The 15,797-nt window shown below is 43.4% G+C and overlaps 1 protein-coding gene across 7 annotated transcripts in view; it reads right to left on the reverse strand.

Moving 5' to 3' along the window:
* Positions 1 to 4,007: 4,007 nt before the first annotated feature.
* slc2a9l2 (solute carrier family 2 member 9, like 2) overlaps positions 4,008 to 15,797 on the reverse strand; it is a 112,377-nt gene continuing 100,587 nt past the window's right edge. For 6 of the 7 annotated variants that reach the window (XM_061832686.1, XM_061832688.1, XM_061832683.1 and 3 more), the window contains exon 13: positions 4,008 to 6,768. In XM_061832686.1, the coding sequence (XP_061688670.1) occupies positions 6,526 to 6,768 (243 nt within the window). In that variant the 3' untranslated portion in view covers positions 4,008 to 6,525. Of the gene's footprint in view, positions 6,769 to 14,475; positions 14,893 to 15,797 lie in introns of those variants that run through there. The other variant, XM_061832691.1, reaches the window with a different exon arrangement.

A 15,797-nucleotide genomic window follows, 5' to 3' on the forward strand; every position in this document is an offset into this window, starting at 1 on the left:
GTTTACACTAACTTTTTGTGAAACATTTCACACAAACAAACACAAATAAATTGAAGTAGAATCGTGTTTATTCTGTGCCGCTTCAGCCCCTTCTTTCTTCAGATGTTCAATTGTATGTGTCCCAGCCCTTAAACCTTGTCAACGTGTGAGGGGAAAAATTGCAGCGCTGTGTCCTGTGAGTGTTTCAGAATACTAAGCGAGACACACACAACATCACGGCGGCTGCCTGAGATGCGCATGTGTACGGTTACTACCACAAAATAAGACACCAAAAAAATTGTAACGACATCAAGAACTGAATTGGCTGAGATAAATACGGTACGTACAAGTGGGATAAAACATTAGCGGTAGCTCTTCTGCCGTAGATCAAGCTTAGAGTTAATTCTTACTGAAAATTAAAACTGCAACTCAAATAATAGCGTTCAGACCTATTTTAGAGAGAAACCTTCCTAATTTGGGTCATTTCCAAATTGGTCATCTTCCAGACCTCAGAATTGTGAGGCCAGATCTCTAACCAGTTGCTCCACCGTACCACCAATTTTAAAAGTAAATTCTGGTCTGCTGCAATAAGGATGACGAGTTACAGCTGCTAGACTCCAATACGTCAATCCCTGCAAAACACTCATGACACACAGGATTCAGGGCGCTTTTTATTCTTGATGATTTTGTGAAGACCAGATTACATTGTCTTAAACATGTTTTATACATTTGAAAACCTGGGATAGGCTCCACCACTCCCGTGACCCTTGTGAGGATAAACAGCTAAGAAAATTGATGTATTGATGGATGGAAAACTGGGTGGTAAAGCCAGTTGTGCACCATATTCAAGACTGGGGTTAACATTTAAAATGGTACTCATGGGATAAGCTGAAAAATATGGGCACAGGGAAATTGACCCATCTAATTTATAATTTATCATGACAGCAACTTAATAGATGAAGTTCAATTCACAAAATTGACAGCAGCAAAGCCTCAAAAAAAAAAGTCAAGAGACTTATTATCAATGCAACACACATGAAGTTGTTGTTGGAGGCCATTTATGAAGAGAAAGAAAGGAAAGGTGAGGAAAGGAAAAGTGTGAGCCCTGAAAAACAAAAGAAAATCCAATAGTGGAAAACAGCTCAGAAAGTGACACCAATGGAGTTAGATCATGAGAGCTCAAATTCCTCAAGTGATGAGGAAAATACTGAACCCATAGTAGGGGGACTTTGTAGTGATGGACTTCAAGACTAAATATAGAAGTTACAACAACATTGCCCGACTACAGAATGTTGATAACCTATCTAGAGGACAGTTTTTTCAAGTGACGCAAAGCAGGATATGGTCAGGAAAGAATTACTGTCAAAGAAAAAGATTGGACTTTTTTTCCAGAATTCACATTATTTCCAAACTTCCCAAAAATGTTCTGTTCACATTAATCAGGTTGATCGGAGGGGGCTTATCCTGAAACATACATTCAAATATTAATATTATTAAAAATGAATTGCCTTTCTGTAGCAATCCTCAAAATAAAAAAAGTGTCTCATCTTACTGGATTTTCCCTGACCCAAGCTGTGTGTCAAAATGATCCCAAGTACATTCTATTCTATTCTATTTATAAAGGCGCATATTTTGATACAGACCAGGGGCAATGACGTGCTCATTCATTCAATACAAAATCAACTTGGCTGCTATCTTGGCTATGTGGCAGAATACAATTTAAAGCACAGAATGGAAATTCTTACTCTTGTGATGATTGTGTGAAACACAAACTTGATGTCCTAAGAGTTTAGGTTGAATGGATATAGAGATACGGCTCCACATTTAGTTATATTGTCAATGTGGTTGTCCATCAGCAACATGACCACCAGCTTGAACGGCTCATTAGCGTCAGAACCCCCACTAATGCAGTGGTGAGAGGTGGCACATCAGTGACCTTTTTTCAAACCTTAATACGTCAATCTGCTCTCTGAAGAAGGAAATCCCACCTCCGTTTGTAGAAGAATAGTACTGTAATTCATTATAGTGTGTAAATTGTATGTCACAGCTTCGGCAGTCCAATCCGTCCATCCATTATGTGAGCCGCTTATCCTCACAAGGGTCGCTGGAGTGCAGGAGCCAATCCCAGCTGTCTTTTGGCAGTAGACCCCTGAATTGGTTGCCAGGCAATCGCAGGGCACATAGAGGCAGACAAAAGTCACATTCACAATCACAGCTAGGGGCAATTTAGAGTTTCCAATTAATGTTGCATGTTTTTGGGATGTGGGAGGAAACCCGGGTAAATCTACACAGATATGAGGAGAACATGCAAACCCCACATAGGCAGGATCAGGACTTGAACCCTGGTCCTTAGAACTGTGAGGCCAAAGCTGAACAGCTACCCCACCGTGCCAGTTCAATCCACATTCTGGAAATTTGAGTGCAAGCCAGTAAAGGTACTGACCTGGTAGAGGCAGACAGGTTCCCTTGGCTACCGTTCACCAGCAGAATTGCAATGTTGAAAGGCCTACCACTGAATATACTGTAAAGGTAACAAATGAATCACAGGGGAAACATCACTAAAGTAAGTCCATCATTGTCCTCAGAGTGTCTCAGAGTATTGTTTTAAAAATCAGTGCCATTTTAAACAAACTGTATCATAATAGAGTTTACAGACAGACAAACAAAATTGTAACAATGTCGAAGAGACCTGCAATGCATCCCAGGTTCTCCTCCTGTGTTTTATCCAAACACACCATTTAAAGTTCTTGGTCAGTGAATAGCAGTATATTAAAAATTACGCAGGTGTATCCTTATCACTGGTCAGTTGTTTTAACTGGAGCACGTTTCCATTTTTTTTTTTTCCAGGCAAAACACTCAAAAATAGATTTGTGTCCCTTTAAGAATCCTGTAGAGTGAATTTAGAATTTGTTTCAAAATACATGATGCGTTTGAAGAGTGCTAAAAATATCTGCAAAGACTGAGAACTATAACGACTTAGGTTTCCTGAGGTCGTGGGGCTGGGGGTGGGGGGGTAAAATGGTGCTGCATGATGCATGTTGGATTCTGGTATGAGTCGCTCTTTGCTCAGTGTATAAAAACGTGAGTGACTTTGTTCAGATTTGCAGTTAGCTGGCGCAATTGCGACATGTAATTCGCTACCAAGCTCAGAAAACTGTGAATCTGCAGTTATACAGAAAAAGACCAAGAGGAAGGCCAAATTAGGGGTGAAATAAAATGTACATCAGGTGTGCTCCACTTGAAAAAGTGATGGTTGAGGATACTCAAAACATGAGTTCCTGTGACAGCTGACACTGCATTTTAATGGGAAAGGAAAAGTTAGTAAGCTAGTAATACCTACAGCCCTCCACTTAAAAAAAAAAAAAAAAAAAAAAAGGATCTTCCCTTCTGCCATTCCGTGGGCATGGCCACCCTCATCTTCATCTGTGAATGTGTGCATGTCACACAGAAAGGCGAAATAACGAGGACGGCACATTTTTTTTTTCTTCTTCTTGGCAGCCAAGCTGTGGACTTGGGCTTCACTGGAGGCCATGATTGGGCACACATCACACAGAGAGGCTGGAAGAAAGTTTTTAAAAAATTGCTTTTTAGCACCTTGATGTCCATAGACAGATAATTGAAAATGAGATAAAATGGTGGGATATTTGCCAGTAACTGGTGTCCTTAAGGAAATACATTTTCACAGCTAAAAAAAAAAATTATCTGTAGTCATAAAATAAGATTCTTATGAAGTAGCCGCCATTCTTTCTTTTCCAGATCACAAAAATGGGATTTGATTGACTGTGAGAGGGGCGGTTTTTCAGTGCATTCACATAATCTTTTAGACCTATGACCTCTCACCTCTTTTGTTACACATGATGAGCTATAACAAAGGGGTTGTTAGATTATTTTTTTCTTTGGAAGTGAGGATTATTGCGTACAAATTCCATACTGTTGGAAAGTCTGTTCGTTTCCATTTTAAATGATTTCTAAGGAATAGGCAATTGTGAGATGAGCAAGTACTGTAAAGCACAACCTGAGGCAAGAAGCAACGGAAAAATGAATTTAATGGGTAGACAAAATGAAAATTGAGTAACAGCAAAATTCAATGCAATAAAACAACCATCACAGTCAATGCCAACAACAAGGACAACATGTGGTAGATGTAAAAGGCAGAACCGGAACATAAGGGCAAGCTGGGAGAGAGGGAAGAATGAGGAAAATTACTCCAAAAGAATGTATATTTCTTTTCTTAAACACTAGTTTAAAACCTCGTTTATTGTATTCATAGAACCTCTGTGTTGATATGTTTTAATCTTATAGCCAGTAACCTGATAAATACTCAGGACATCTCATTGTGCGGGGAACTGTATCTGCTCCCCAATTGTACGCTTGTCTGCTTCAGTCCAATTAATTTCCTCGATCAGCTAACACAATGTGGTAGGAGTTAGCCACACTACATGGCCTTTTGGGTTTTAGAGTGGCAGAGTTATGGTTGTTTTACAGCTTCCACTCGCAGCAAAATTTTCAGCAGCATCTGTCATCTTTTTTTTCTGTGAAAATTCCTCGACACTGTAGTGGCCCTGGGGTTACATGCCATTCCCTGAAGCTAATCATGGGGGTAACACTTATATTGAGTAGAGTACCTACGGTGACCACCAACCAAACTTCAGGTTTGTGCCACAGTTGTACACTCAAATGGACACGCATACTCACAAAAACACAATGGTCACTGAAATATCATTGTAAGAAAACTTTCACAGTTCACAGTACCCATTATTTTTGGGAACTGCGGAACTCTTTGGAGGAGGTGCTGGAGAAGACTTCAGCCAACGAGGCGGATGATAGGCTGACATCTTTTTTTTTTTTTTTTTTTGGCACGCCGTCACGTGATCGACCAAAACTGCCTCCCAATCGACAGGTCGATCGTGATTGACACATTGACCACCCCTGTTCTAGGTGCAGCCAAGCCTTAAAGGGCGTCCAGTTTGGTGGGTTCAGTATTGCATCTTTGCTGAAAATCAGAGGCTCCAAATCTGAGAACATAGTCCCCAGTCACAAAAGGGTGACCACTCCTTGAGCCGACACGTTATCTTGGTGGATTGTGTGTCCCAATGAGCCGAAGAGCTAAGTTGTCTGGGGCTTCACACCCCTGCAAGGATAGCCAATGGAAAAAGGGTCTTAGGTGAGGGACCAGATATAGTAGGGCTCCATAAACCCCTATGACGAATACAAGAATTGGATCTCGGTTTCCCTTGCCCGGACAGGGTCACAGGGGTCACTCTCTGGAGCCAGGCTTGGCGGTAAGGCTTAAAGGGGAGCATCTGGTGGCCGAGCCTGGACGCATGGGGCTAGGCCAGGTACAGCCCAAAAGGGTAATGTAATGTCCCCTTTCGCATGGGCTCACCTTCTGCAGGAGGGGCCATATGAGTTGGGCGCAGTGCCTTTGGATTGGCAAACTGAGGTGGTGGTCCCATTTTTCAAGGGGACCCGAGGGTGTGTTCTAAATAAAGGGCGATCACACTCCTCAGCCTCCCTGATAAATTTTATTCAAGGGTGCTGGAGAGAAGGGTCCTTCAGGGAGTCAAATCTCACATTCACGAGGAGCAATGTGCTTTTCATCCTCGCTGTGGAACAATGGACCAGCTCTACACCTCGGCAGGGTCCTTAAGGTACATAGAAGTTGGCCTAACCAGTCTACATGTGTCTTGTTGACTTGGATAAGGTGTTCAACCATGTCCCTTATTGAGTCCTGTGGGGGGGTCCTTCGGGAGTAGGTCTTCATTTACACCTTGTAAAAGAGACCACGTTGTAGGCCATCAATTAAGATGGAAGCCGCTGATATTCAGTTGCACTGACAAAGGCCTGGATTACTTTTTCATGATTGGAAGATTTCAGATTCTTTTTTGTTCAATACATTTCCCTTTGTCATTTCACATTATTACAGACACCTTAATTTCTTATATTATTTGTTCCACTTTTTTTGTATGTATCTATTACTTGGGCTGTTCACATCATCAGGTGAAAATTCCCCTGGCACCTTTGGAAAAACATTTGGTGAGAAAAAAGGTGGCGTGTTGAATACTTTTTTTCAGCCATTGTAAAGTCAACCAACGCTCAAAATAAAAGGGCTGGAGTGCTCACTGAGAGGCTAACCTGACAACAATCAGGTATCTCTGAACGATGAAAATTACAAGTAAATTTTCGAGAAGATCACTAGATTAAGTTGTGTCTCGGCTCCAGACGACTTTTCCGATTACGATTGAATGATTTAATTTGGGATAATTACACATTATCTGTAAGATGCAAAATGCAAAGTTGCTATGGCATGTTTATCCTCTCTCTTAAGAATATTGAAAGTGATTATCTACTGTGTGAAAATGACTAAATGACAATACTGCTACACATTATTTTTTATGCATGAGGGAAAGTTGATATGACGATCTTTTTAAATCTGAATCATTGCTTGAAATCTTAACACGTTGCATGTCGGTCATGTGATGAATATATAAAAATAATTTTGTTACTGTGTATCTTCATGCTCCCCCCATGACAACTTGTGTTGATTTAAAAGGAACTCTCCACCTTAAAGCCATTTTGCACTTCTCCGTTCATATCTTGCTCAATACACAGAACAAGCTTCATTTCATGGGTCGTGGCGGGGATGGGGACTTTGTTGATCTTGGCAAAACTCTGGCTTATGTCCATAAATGTTTTACTTTTGGTTTCAGGGAGGATGAAAAAGAGGTAGATCGATGCCAAAACGCAGACCCCCACAAAAACCAGAAAGGAAAATGTCTTCAGGGTCTCCTGCATAAAACAGAAAAGAAAGAAACAGAGAAATCCAGTCATGTTTTCCCATTGTAGTTAAATCAATTATTTTCAGATTATAATTATAGAAGAGTACTATGTCATTAAACTAACAATTTGATCAACACAATTAACCTCACAAATATCTTTTAGTGTTAGCTATGTGGTAAATTACATTAAAAATAAAATCTGTCAAATGAATGACGCGGGGGAACAGTGGAGCAGGTGGTAAAAGCGTTGGAGTCACAGTTCTGAGGTCCCGGGTTCAATCCCAGACCTCAGAACTGTGTGGAGTTTGCATGTATTCTCCGTGCCTGCATGGGTTTCCTCCAGGTACTCCGGTTTCCTCCCACATCCCAAAAACATGCAACATTAATTGGACACTCTAAATTGCCCCTTAGTTCAGGGTGTTCCCGTTGACAGCTGGGAACGGCTCCAGTATGCCCCGTGACCCTCGTAAGGATAAGCGGCAAAGAAAATGGATGGATGGATGGATGGATGGATGATGCCAATACAAACATAGAAAGACTGATTACCTACAGGGATGATTTGTGATTGAAAAGGGCTGCTTCTGTGTTAGTCTGACACTGACCACCAGTGTGCAGGACACAACATAATTGCAACACTATGCACACATCTGATCTATGTAATGGGGAGTTCCAATATCTGTGGCTGCAATAAAGGACTACTTACTGTTTGAATTGTTTTAACACCCCGAGCTGTTGGGCTCTGACACAGTTTGCCTATGTTGAATGAATTTCATAAGAGCACTAAAAAAACAACAGCGTGCAAAGGGCCTGACCCACTTTTCATGTGGTCTCTGTGATGTAATGCTCATCTGCAAAGTTAGATGAAAAAAAATGTTGCCTTTCTCTCCCAGCTGTTCTGAGCAGTGAGTCATCTACAAACAGGGCCACATTGCCTCCACTCAGTTTGTGTGTCACCGTGTCAAAAACCGAGTGGATTGAGGTGATATATCAGATATTGAGGGTTGACTTATGATAAGCATTTGACACAGTCGATCATTTCAGCCTGGCATATACACCCCATAAGATTAGCATATCTAACAGGACTGTATACTGGTTCTATTAATATTTATGGGACAGATCATAGTGTGTCCTGCCTTCCCAGTTTATGTGCACTTTCTATAGCCTCAAGGTTCCATATTGAGGCCACTGTTGTTCAAAATTAATGTGAAATTGTTTTCTGATAATTAGCCTAATCCTTTATTACAATGTTCCATTTTATGCTGATGATACAGTAATTGTTTATTGTCAGCTTTAAACCAGTTAAGATGTTGCAAGAAGCATTTAACATGGTTTATTTCATTTTGACTCGGTTTATGTTAGGTCTAAATGCAGATATATCCAAGACCATGCTATTTCCACAGTGACGAGAATCTTCCTTCTCACCTTCCCCTTCTCACCTGTCAACTGTTCATAGCGTTGAAATTGATTTTATCACCTCTTTTTTTCTTCTAATGTATGACAACTTGTCCTTTAAAAATGCACAAAGACAAACTTGTTTCTAAGTTGAAATTATGTTTCTTTTTTGTAGAAAGAAATCATAATATTCACTGCACCCGATTTTCATGAATGCTCCTGGTCAGTTTTTAAAGAAAATTTATACTGTACAGCACTTGTTGAGGTTTTACTTGTTGAGCTATTGTGTACATCCTTGTTCCTTTCATTTCATTGCACATTCTCCAGATTTGTAGACTCTCATTGGCTAACTTGTATGTGTAAATCTGTTTTTGTTTGTGTTCATACATGTAGAAACCTTATCTGATATATACAGTCCAGGACATCACACAGATGCAGCTCCAGAGCGTCAGAACTGAACTAGTTTAAAACACTTTTTTTTTCCTGCCCTGTTTACCTGGAACAATGTGCAGAAGGACTTGAAATTGACACATTTATAACTTTGGAGGGATTCAAGACAATTATCAATGACAAAAATGTTTATTTAGGTTATTGTGCGTATGCTGTAATACCACTTCTGTTTTTCTGCAGTTTGAGTGATTATATTTTACCTATCTTGAGTGATTGGTGAAACCATTTTGATTTCGTGCAACCGTATTGGCCAGCGAAATCTTGGGAAGAATGTTTTAAATCTCAATGTCTGTCATGGCTGTGCGCACCTGCTCCAATCAGCAGATGCGCACACCGGCATCTCGTCTCCGTAATTACATCTCACGTATTTATGGCCATGTGTGTGACCTGGTCGATGTCACATCCTTGATCCCATGTCACGTTCCCGCAACTCTTTGTGTCTGCTCTTGCTATCCCGTGTACTGAACCCTGCTTCGTTCTTGACCTTCCTCTTACACCTCCCGAATCTGCTACTGGTGCCTCTGTGGATTGCCTACTGGTGTTTAAACCTTGGACCGAATAAACATGCTTCCCAAATTGCTCTTAAGCCTCGTGAGTAATGCATTTGGGTTCAGCCGCCAGTTCTGGCCATGACAGAACGATCTGGCCAAAAAGTAGAACCAGCCGACTAAAATCCGGTTTGCAATGCTCTTCAGGTTCAAGGTAGACGCCTGACTGAACACGAAGGAGACCTCCAAATGATTCCTCGCCAGCTGCAGGAGGTAATGGCTCGGCTTGAGTCCTTGCCCGCATCCTTGTCCAGTGGAGTTGGCGCCAACCCGGATCCAGCCGCTGCCGCGGCAGGCCTACGAACTCCCAAGTCCACTCCCTCGCAGGTCCCTGACGCTCAGAGGGCCGTATTCTCACCGCTCTCCCGCCCAGAGCGGTATTCTGGAGACTCGGGCAATATTAAGACCTTCATCACTCAGTGTGAGTTGCACTTTGAGTTGCAGTCTGACCGACCGCTCCAGGATTTCATTCATGATCTCCCACCTAATGGGGAGGGCGGAAGCCTGGTCTACCGCGGAATGGAGCCGCAGCACAGACATGTGCTGAACGTGGGTGTCCTTTGTCATAGCCATGGCAGCACAGGTGTTCCAGTACGCATCCCCTGAACGTGAGGCGGCCACATCGCTGATCACGCTCCAGCAGGGGCGACGCAGAGTCTCGATTACGCAATCAAGTTCCACATTCTGGTGGCCGAGAACCAGTGGAACGCAAGGGCGCTCCTAGATGCTTTTGTCCAGGGGTTGTCCCCCACGATCAAGGATCAAATAATCCCGTTGGACCTGCCAACGGACTTGGACTCCCTCATCACGCTTGCCCTGAAAATCGATCATAGGTTCGTAAATCAAGAACAGGACAAAGCACGATGGGGAAAACCCTGACAGAGACTCAGACAATCCACTGAGCTTCAACAAGCCCCTCCCGATGCAGAAGAACCCACGAAATTGGATGAGATTCGCGTGTGACTCAAGGAACGGCAACGACGCCGGCGAGAGGGTCGCTGCTTCTATTGGGGACAAGTGGGCCACCTCGTGGCTTGGTGCCCGGTCAAAACAGCAGGACCCGCACTCAGAGTGTCCACGACGGTGAGTCTTAACCATGCCTCGGCCTGTTCAGCTCGAGCCCTCCTTTATATGACATTAACTTCAGGCGGACGGCTTCGCACGGCCATGCCGTTTATCGATGCCGGGTGAGATGCCTACCTCACAAATCCTCGGTTCATCAGCAGTATGGGCCTAGCGACCTTCAAAACACAAAGCCTCCGTAAAGCATATGCGGCTAATGGCAATTCCGATGCAAAATAACCCACTGCACCCAGTTACTCAACATGACATTTCCAGATTTGCATACGGAACAACTAAACTTTCACACGTTCGATACCCAGAGCAGTGACATTATCCTGGGAAGTTTATGGCTAAGGCGACATATTCCCCAAATGGACTGGTTGACCTGACAAATTAAGTCTTGGGGGACAAAATGCCGCGTCACTTGCCTCTCATCCCAGAGGAGGGAGGGCACGAATGTCGCTACAGACACCCCGCGGACTCTGCAGCAGGAAGCAGATCTATCCCTAGTGCCCCCCAGTTATCTAGATCTCAAGGAGGTTTTTTCCAAAGTTAAGACCTAGTCTCTTCCACCACACAGGCCGTATGATTGCGCGATAGACTTGTTGCCCGGCACCTCACCCCCTTGAGGGAGACTCTATTCTCTTTCAGATCCAGACCAACAGGCCATGAGGGAATATGTGGTGGAGTCATTGGTGTAGTGCGTATCAGGGAGGGGAACGAGTGGAAGAATTCCTTCAACACGCCCACTGGGGATGATGAATATTTGGTGATGCCCTTTAGGCTCACTAACACGCCAGCCGTTTTCCAGAACCTTGTCAACGACGTGCTTTGTGAAATGCTCAACCACCATGTCTTTGTATATTTGGACGACATTCTGATCTTCTCACTGGACGAAGTGACTCATGCAAGCATGTCTGATCGGTTTTGCAACAGTTGCTGCATCATGGATTGTATGTAAAAAGCAGAAAAATACGAGTTCCATCAAACCTGCATGGACCCTCGTAAGGTGGAGACCATCCTCCACTGGCCCACACCCAGCTCACGTGAGGAGGTTGAGAGGTTTATTGGAAAATTCATCCGGAATTTTAGTGTGGTCACGGCATCGTTACACACTCTCACGGCGGCCCATAGCACGTTCAGTTGGAGCACAAGTTGCCAGGCGGCCTTCCATAAACTTAAGGCCAGCTTTCCCTCCACCCCTATCCTCTTCCTGCCGGATCCCGACCAGTAATTCATTGCAGAGGTGGATGCGTCAAATTCAGGGATAGGGGCCGTTCTATCACAGAAAAGTCAGAAAACGGGAGGATACACTCCTGCAACTTCCTATCTAAAAAATGAACACCTGTGGATTGTTACTACGACATTGGAGACCAGGAGCTCTAATCATCCAGCCCTTCCTTTCGTGGTTTATACTATCCACAAAAAACTTGAATACTTGAAATCTGCCATAAGACTAAATGCGAGGCAAGCTTGCTGGGCCATCTTCTTCACACGGTTTCACTTCGTGGTTTCCTGTCAGCCGGGATTGAAGAAAGGCAAACCCGACGCGCTGTCGCAAGTCCACGATTGCGAAAAAATTGAATCAGAACCAGCGTCCATCCTCCCCAACACGTGTTTTGTATCATTTAATTGGGAGATGGAAACAGTTGTAGAGGACGCACTTAGGGATGCTCAAACCCCGGATGGATGCCCCGATGGCCAAGCTGTTCATCAATCCTCCATTACAGGCCCACGTAATAAAATGGGCTCACACCAACCGCACTGTATGTCACCCGGGCATAGCCAAGACACAATCTCTAATAGAACAACACTTTGGTGACCAAATAGCGAGAAAGACGTTACAGAGTACGTTAACACCTGCACAACGTGCACCGCACACAAGTCGTCCCGATAACTTCCCGCTGGGGAGTTACACGCACTAGCTGTTCCATGATGCCTGTGGTCACACATCTCATTAGACTTTGTGGGGGGACTACTGGCGTCAAGAGATCACCGTGAGCCTTTCCTCAGCCCATCACGCGGAATCCAACGGCCAGACTGAACGGGTAAACCAGGACCTACAAATTGGGCTCTGATGCCTGGCTTCTCACGACCTGCGTTCACGGAGTCAACAGTTAAGGTCAAGTATTCACATAACTCCCTTCCCTCCGCTTCCACAGGGACTTCTCCCCTCCATGTTATGCATGGCTATCCATCCTCTCCATTCCATTCTATACAGTCCGGCTTGTCTGTACCATCAGCCTTGGCCATGGTGAGACGCTGTAGACGGACCTGGGAGCGAGCCTGTAGGATGCTGCTACGCAACGGAAGCTCCTATAAGGCCACAATGGACCGGAAGAAGGGAAAACCACCAGATTACACAGGGTGAGCCAGTGCGTCTGGCTGTCAGCGAAGGGTCTTCCACTCAGGGTGGAATCACAGAAGCTTGCTCCCAAGTTCGTCGGACCATTCCTGATCACGGAGGTGATAAACCTGGTCAACGTGAAGCAGAAACTCCCTAGATCGATGCGGATTCACCCACCTTTCCATGTCAGTAAGCTGGCTCGAGTGTCTCGATTGGTCTCGCCGGCCAAATCTCCCACTCCTCACCTCATGGTTGACAGAGGCCCTGTCCATGCTGTGCGCTGGCTCCTGTCGTCTCGTTGTTGGGGGAGGGGTGTCCAGTATCTGGTGGACTGGGAAGGGTACGGTCCTGGGGACCGCTCTTGGATTCCTTCCCGGTTCATGGTCGACTCCTCCCTCATTAGGGACATTAGGGATTCCTGATGCTCCTCGGCCATCCGGGGTCGGCTGTTGGGGGTGGGTGGTACTGTCATGGCTATGCCGGTCCCTGGTGCGGCGCGCACCTGCTCCATCTCATCTCAGTAATTACATCTCACGTATTTATGGCCATGCGTGTGGTCTGGTCGTTGCCAGATTGTTGATTCCATGTCACCCGTAACTCCTTGTCTCTGCTCTTGTTATCCCGTGTACCAAACCAAACCCTGCCTCGTTATTGACCTTCCTCTTACGCCTGCCGAATCTGCTACTGCTGGCTTTGTGGACTGCCTACTGGTGTTTGGACCTTGGACCGAATAAACACTCTTCCCAAACTGCTCCTTAGCCTCGTGAGTCGTGCATTTGGGTTCAGCCGCCAGTTCTGGCCATCTTTTTTTTTTTTTTTTTTACCTGCTAAAATAATCTATATAGATTGATTGACTGCTATGTTGACTCATCCTGGTTCACGTGAACACAAATGAGGTTCAGACTCATCTCTATGTAAACGGAATACGCTACACAAGGAGACAACATATAGGATTGCAGAGCAAAGGGGTGAGTGGAACCCGAATGTCTAGGACAGTATATGGTGTGTGTGTGTGTGTGGTGTGTGTGTGTGTGTGTGTGTGTGTGTGACAGAACAATAAGGAACCTGACAGGATAGAATTGATGAGCCTTGCTGGGTCAGGATTGGACACAGAGGAGGTGAGGAAGTCTTAAAAATTCATTCACTGCTAGTCCTCCATGTTAACATGGATATTTGAATTCAGCAGCCATCAATAGCCATTAATTTAAAAACCCATGGTACACATGAAAACATACTAGCTCCACTCCTGTAAATACACATTGTGGACAGTAACTGTTTGGTTTCTGGGACAGCACTTAGTCATAATCCGTGTTTGAGGTGTATGCTGTCACTGCAGGGGATTAAATGCATGTGCGAGGGGTTTTATAGATTTGGTAAGTCCCAGTGAAAGCCTACTGAAGGACAACGCCTGTGGCGCATGAAAGACATACCGTAAACAAGATGATGGGATGATCACTGCAAATATCCAAACTGGGCTGTTTAGGCGTTTATGGATTATTGCATTTCTGTCACATACTTAGAGAGTCTGATAATTGGGAGACACAGTTGCTGAGAACCACAGTTCTGGATCAAAGCTTATATAGTACAATACAGTCATTAAGTACACACACAAATATCTAAAGTATCACAATGTCACAGATAATGAGTATGATTGGCTAATTATTCCACATTTATCCAAAATACTAATCACACTTGTTTATACAGCCACATTTTAATTGTCTGTCATGAGGCTGTAAAATGATTAAATAATTTGAGTTCACTGCATGATCTTCAAACTAAATTTATACTGTTCATCTGTTTGAAACCAACCCCGTGGAACATACAAATCCACACTGAATTATTCAAATATCATGTATTCATGAGATTATGTTTCACATAATAAAAAAATCAATAATGCATGCATGGGTGTAGATGATCACATTGCATCCTGTTGGACATCCTACAATCATTGTTCATGTCATGTTTCAATTAATAATAGTTATTATAGTTATTGTATTTATAACAAAAGTTTGTTAAAAACAAAACAATCTTGCAGTCAACATTCCTGCTTAAGTATGTTTGAATGTTATCAATGTTCTCCTGATGAAATTATTTTTTTAAAAATCCAATCTTTTCACACATATTTCTCATTTTTAACACAAAATAAGAAAAACAAGGATGCTGGGGTAAACACTTTGTGTGCAAAGCAATTAATAAAACGCTTCACTGCTGTGCTGCTGTAGATTTCACCCAATGAAAGGTGTTTTTCTCCTTGGATCAAGCACAGTAGATGTCACCCCCCCAAGAGCCATATACTCCACCATGATCAATTGGATTGTCAGCTCCAGACACAACACTGTAAAAGTGCAATTCATACAAAAAAAAAAAAACAAGGACAGCATGAACATTAAATTTTCATGTTAAGGTGGAGGCCACAACATATTGTCTCAGGAGCTGCAACTGGCCCCTTGGCCACCAGTTTGGGACCCCTGGATAAAAATAAACTGGTATCCAATTTGTGTTCTATAGTGATTATCCTGTTCATGGTTACAGCAAGCTGGATCCTATATCCTAGGAGGCGAAAACCACTTGGAGACACGGGCAGTTTTTCACACGCACATTCATACATGAATAGGAATTGACTCCATTGCACTTGCAGTGTACTAAGATGCACATGTACAAACAGTTTGTGACTTCTTTAAAAAGGAACTAAACTCAAATGAAAGCCTAAAGCCAAAGCATTTCTTCATACAGTATTTGTCAATAAAACAAGAACTTTGACTTCAAATGGCACTGGTTCAGCAGTGATATTGACAATTACCAACCAGCAAAAACTGTAATCTCAAATGTCAGTATGATCTTTTGAGTTTAAAATATGATTACAATTACTAAAGCTGAAGGGAGGCATCTTTATCTTGGGAAATTGTAGGGCTATTGTGAAAGAAAAGAAGAGACAAACGTCAGCCCGAAGGAGCACAACATAATCCATCTGTTCGGACCTCAATGACCCTGCAGCACACAAATCCCTCCACCGGTCTTCTTCTCATAGGACATAAAGCAATACGTTACTTATTTTATGATATACATTTATAACTTTCAATGCCAATTTGTAAAACTGCCCTTAGTTTAGACCAGGGAAGCTGTAATTCTTCACCAAGGTCCCACCATCTTAAAAAGAAAAAAAACCTGGCCATTTTGACACATGTCTGTATCACTTCATAATGTTGGTGTCATGATCCTGCCGCTCCAGCCCGGGCTGTG

The sequence above is a fragment of the Syngnathoides biaculeatus genome, chromosome 10 (genome assembly GCF_019802595.1).
Source record: "Syngnathoides biaculeatus isolate LvHL_M chromosome 10, ASM1980259v1, whole genome shotgun sequence".
Classification (NCBI taxonomy): domain Eukaryota; kingdom Metazoa; phylum Chordata; class Actinopteri; order Syngnathiformes; family Syngnathidae; genus Syngnathoides; species Syngnathoides biaculeatus.